The sequence below is a fragment of the Mandrillus leucophaeus genome, unplaced genomic scaffold, assembly GCF_000951045.1.
Source record: "Mandrillus leucophaeus isolate KB7577 unplaced genomic scaffold, Mleu.le_1.0 Scaffold323, whole genome shotgun sequence".
Taxonomy (NCBI): domain Eukaryota; kingdom Metazoa; phylum Chordata; class Mammalia; order Primates; family Cercopithecidae; genus Mandrillus; species Mandrillus leucophaeus.
The window spans coordinates 1,242,907-1,247,918 of record NW_012103399.1 but is presented as its reverse complement, the minus strand read 5'-3'; the positions used below and the strand labels follow the sequence as shown (position 1 = coordinate 1,247,918).

The window sequence follows — 5,012 nt, the reverse complement described above, 5'->3', positions numbered from 1 at the left end:
GGCTAAGGTGCAGTGGCATGATCTCGGCTCACTGCACGCTCTGCCTCCTGGGTTCAAGTGATTCTCATGCCTCAGCCTCCCGAGTAGCTGGGATTACAGACGCCCGCCACCACACCAGGCTATGCTTGTGTTTTCAGTAGAGACAGGGTTTCGCCATGTGGCCCAGACAGGTCTTGAAATCCTAGGCCCAAGTGATCCACCCACCTCAGTCTCCCAAAGTGCTGGGATTACGGGTGTGACCCACCATGCCCGGACTGATTTACACTTTAAGAAACATCATATTTCATGGAATCTAAGAGGCCATCCATTGTAAGACCCCAACATTAGGCCAAAATGCAAACTGTGACATGCTATTGGTTATAAGACACATCCTGATCTCAATGACATTCAAATGGTGACATACATGTCTTGGCATCGATGAAATAAGGTCAGATTACTCTCCCTGTGGGGTGGAGGAAGGGTCTCCAGGGTTCAGAGATTGCAAAACCCCCATCTAGTTTCTGCACTGGTAGTGGCCGACCTGTAATATGAGTTGATTTAGCCTGAATCCACTTGGCAGCAGTGTAAATCTGCTGCTTTTTTTTTTTTCCTTTTTTTTCAAGACAGAGTTTCGCTCTTGTTGCCCAGGCTGGAGTGCAATGGCGTGATCTCAGTTCGCTGCAACCTCCGCCTCCCGGGTTCAAGCAATTCTCCTGCCTCAGCCTCCTGAGTAGCTGGGATTACAGGCATGTGCCACCACGCTCAGCTAATTTTGTATTTTTATTAAAGACGGGGTTTCGCCATGTTGGTGAGGCTGGTCTCGAACTCCTGACCTTAGGTGATCCACCCACCTCAGCCTCCCAAAGTGCTGGAATTATAGGCGTGAGCCACTGCACCTGCTGCTTTTATATGCAGCCCTGCAAGGCAGCTCTGAGGCTGAATCATGGCCAAGTCATGGCCCTGAAATCATACCCGCAGCAGCACCTGGCCTGTTAAAAGGCTGCTTGGTGTTGAGTAAACAGCCGAAGTTGGCGTCAATGACACTCATCATGCTATTTTCACTGCTACTAACGCTGGTTGTGAGTACGCCACAGAAACTCGAGCTGGCCCAGTAACTGGCTTTTTCTCTTCCTGCCCCCAGTGCTGGTCATGCCCTCTATGTTGACTCATGTGACCCTCACCAATGTTCCTGTGAGGTAGTCAGAACCATAGCTAACATTTAGTTTATTCTAGGCACCAAGGCATATTCTAAATGTTATGCCAGCATTGATTCATTTACTCCTCCCCACAATGACTCAATCATGCCCATTTCACAGATGGGCAAACTGAGTCTCAGAAGAGTTGAGTAGCTTGCCCAAGGTCACACAGGCAGTAAGAGGCATAGCTGGGATTTGAACTTGGGAAGTCGTTCTCCTGGGAGTTTCCACACAGTAAGGCAAGAAATGACTTCCTTTTAGTCCTGCTGTTTTCCTGGGCTCACTGTTTGACCACAGAGAAATGGCCTCAACTCTCTGGGCCTTGGTTTGCCTGTCTTTAAAATGGGGCAGTAATCCCAGTAGGCGGTGACTCCCACGGGGCTGACCTCCAGGCTGCAGGGGACACTGAGACCCTAGAAGCAATCACCACAGCCCTGGACAAGAGGACTAGTGGGACCTGGGGAAAGAAACTCTGGGCAAGTCACTTATTCATTCCTAGCCTCTATTTTCATATCTGGAAAATGGGAACCATCCTAACGGGCTATGTAAGTACTTGGCACAATGCCAGGCTCTGTTATGCAATAAATATTAGTCCCTTCCCCCAGGGATGGTGGGACCAGGCTTTTTCTGGAACCTAGGGGTGGTGGCTTCTGGAAGGCTGACCATGTACGGGCCTCCAATCCCTTCCCTTCTGTTTCTGACAGCTTGTACAATAATTGCATCTGCGACATGGGAGCCGAGAGCCTGGCTCGTGTGCTTCCGGACATGGTGTCCCTCCGGGTGATGGAGTGAGTGTGGGAGTCTGGGCGGTGGGTGGCTCAACCCGGGGTGGGGGATACTGAGGGTCTCTCCCTGGGTGTCCTGGAAGGGCTGGGTGTGGGGGTGGCCTTGGTCTGGAGCTGGGGAGTCCCAAGGGTCAGGCCCCAAGTGAGTTTCTCTTGCCAGCGTTCAGTACAACAAGTTCACGGCTGCCGGGGCCCAGCAGCTCGCTGCCAGCCTTCGGAAGTGTCCTCACGTGGAGACGCTGGCGTAAGTCCAGGCAAACCTGGTGGGTGGAGAACAACTCACTCCCCAGGCGTGTGGCCCAGTGTCACCACAGAGCTCAAATCACGCTCTTCCCTTCACCAATCTGCAACCCTGGGTGAGCAGACACTGCCCCCTCTGGCCTTAGCTTCTTCATCTGTAAAATGGGGATGGTAATAATATCCATTCAAGAGGTTTTGTCAGGCTTAAACTAATCAAGCCCTACAAAGCTCTTATAACAACAGTAGCTGGCACACAAAAATGCTCAATAAATGCTATATTAGGCCGAACCATATGAAATTGCTGACATCCACCCATTTTTGACCCGTAAAATTGGCAATTTCATATGGTTCAAGTTTATCTTTTATTAAGTCACCATGATGTCCAATAGTGGTTACTTTATATTCTTTCAAAACACTTTTATCTCCACGATCACTCGTATCTTCTAAGACACACAGGGTGGGTCTTACGAGACCCATTTTACAGATGAGAAAATAAAGCACAGAGCAGTTAACTAACCTTCTGGGGTCACACAGCAAATCAGTTGCAGAACCATAAAGGAATCTCAGGCCTCCTAGGCTTCTACTTTTCCCCATGACCCACACTGGTCTGTATCTTGCCAGGGGAAAATACCCAAAGTTCTAGGCTGGGTGGAAGGAGGGATTTGGAGGCAGCTGTCATTAGAGCCCCAGACTGCCCTCTCTCCTCTAACCTGGCTCTGTGTCCCTTTCCCCTTTGCAGGATGTGGACGCCCACCATCCCATTCAGTGTCCAGGAACACCTGCAACAACAGGATTCACGGATCAGCCTGAGATGATCCCAGCTGTGCTCTGGACAGGGTAACCAGGGTGGGCTTGGGAGAGGAGAGCCACAGGGGGTTGGGGACAGTGTCCTTGTGAATGTGGCATTCATAAAACGCAGGTGGGACACAGGTGGGGCTGGGCCACCACCCTTGGACGATCACATCATCAGAGACATCCCCCCATCTCCACCCTGGGCTCGGTGGAGCTGTCATCCAGGCTTTGCGAGCTTGATCCCTGTAGTCAGGCTTAGAGACCAGGGGACAGGAAAGTTGGCCATCCACGTCTCCGAGCCTCAGTGCTTAGAAGAGCTTCCTTTGGGGACTCCAAGCCTTCCCAGCTGCTGTTTTGGCTTGGTGGCTGCCCTGATGCTCCGGGTTTGTCTTCAGATGAACTCGCTTGACAAGTTTCCTGCCCCTCACTATGAAGATTGCTGTCCCCCATCGCTGTGCTCCCCGCACTGGGCTGCACATCCGCCTCCATTCCCACTACCCCTCCCATTCCCCATCTTGATAGCACCCTTCCCAGGTGTCAAGCTGCCCCTCCTAGAGTGTCCAACCCCCTCTCCTGTCTCCTCCCCCTACAGCACGTTCTCTGAGAACACCGATCACGCTGGACCTTGAACTGGGTACTTGTGGACACAGCTCTTCTCCAGGCTGTATCCCATGAGCCTCAGCATCCTGGCACCCGGCCCCTGCTGGTTCAGGGTTGGCCTCTGCCCGGCTGCGGAATGAACCACATCTTGCTCTGCTGACAGACACAGACCCGGCTCCAGGCTTCTTTAGCGTCCAGTTGGATGGATGCCTGGTGGCAGCTGCGGTCCACCCAGGAGCCCTGAGGCCTTCCCTGCAGGACATTGCGGACGGCCACGGCCAGGCCAGAGAGAGTGACGGAGGCAGCCCTATTCTGCTTGCCTAGGCCCCTGCCACCTTGGGGAGAAAGTACTTCTTTATTTTATTTTTAGACAGAGTCTCACTGTTGCCCAGGCTGGAGTGCAGTGGTACGATCTGGGCTCACTGAAACCTCCGCCTCCTGGGTTCGAGCAATTCTCCTGCTTCAGCCTCCAGAGTAGCTGGGACTACAGGCACCTACCATCACGTCCGGTTATTTTTTTTTATTTTTAATAGAGACAAGGTTTTGCCATGTTGGTCAGGCTGGTCTCAAACTCTTGACCTCAGGTGATCCGCCCACTTCAGCCTCCCAAAGTGGTGGAATTACAGGCATGAACCACAGCACCCAGCCACAGAGAAAGTACTTCTCCACCCTGCTCTCCGACCAGACACCTTGATAGGGCACATTGGGCACTCAGAAGACATTGATGGGCAACTTCCAGCCTACTAATTCCCCAGATTGCAACAGGCTGGGCTTCTGTGGCAGCTGCTTTTGTCTGTGGGACTCAATGCACTGACTTTTTTGGCCAAGGCCAAAGCTAGGCCTGGCCAGATGCACCGGCCCTTAGCAGGGAAACGGCTAATGGGACACTAATGGGGTGGTGAGAGGGGAACAGACTGGAAGCACAGCTTCATTTCCTGTGTCTTTTTTCACTACATTATAAATGTCTCTTTAATGTCACAGGCAGGTCCAGGGTTTGAGTTCATACCCTGTTACCATTTTGGGGTACCCACTGCTCTGGTTACATAACAAGCCACTCCAAAACATAGTGGCTTAAAACAACACACACATTTATTCTGCTCACACATCTGTCATTTGAGCAGGGCTCAGCGGGGACAGCTCCTTCTCTTCTACTCTGTGTCAGGTGGGACAGCTTGAGGGCGGGCTGGGGTCACCTGAAGACTCATTCTCCTGTATGTCTAGCAGGCAATGCTGGCTGTTGGCTGGGGGCCTCGGTTCCACTAAGGCCTCAAGTGATTCTCCTGCCTCAGCCTCCCAAAGTGCTGGGATTATAGATGTGAACCACTACACCCAGCCCACTTCTGCCATATTTTGTTGGCCAGTGTGACAAGGGTTGCTACTCTGCTACCCACCCTCCTTTCACCACATGTCGCATGCACAT

The 5,012-nt window shown here is 52.2% G+C and overlaps 1 protein-coding gene across 4 annotated transcripts in view; it reads left to right on the top strand.

The window, feature by feature from the left end:
• The window catches only part of CIITA (class II, major histocompatibility complex, transactivator), a 67,938-nt gene extending 63,254 nt beyond the window's left edge, over positions 1-4,684 (top strand). For all 4 annotated transcript variants that reach the window (XM_011988121.1, XM_011988124.1, XM_011988123.1 and 1 more), the window contains 4 exons: positions 1,880-1,963; positions 2,121-2,204; positions 2,940-3,037; positions 3,585-4,684. In XM_011988121.1, the coding sequence (XP_011843511.1) occupies positions 1,880-1,963; positions 2,121-2,204; positions 2,940-3,015 (244 nt within the window). In that variant the 3' untranslated portion in view covers positions 3,016-3,037; positions 3,585-4,684. The remainder of the gene's footprint in view (positions 1-1,879; positions 1,964-2,120; positions 2,205-2,939; positions 3,038-3,584) is intronic.
• Positions 4,685-5,012: the final 328 nt, after the last annotated feature.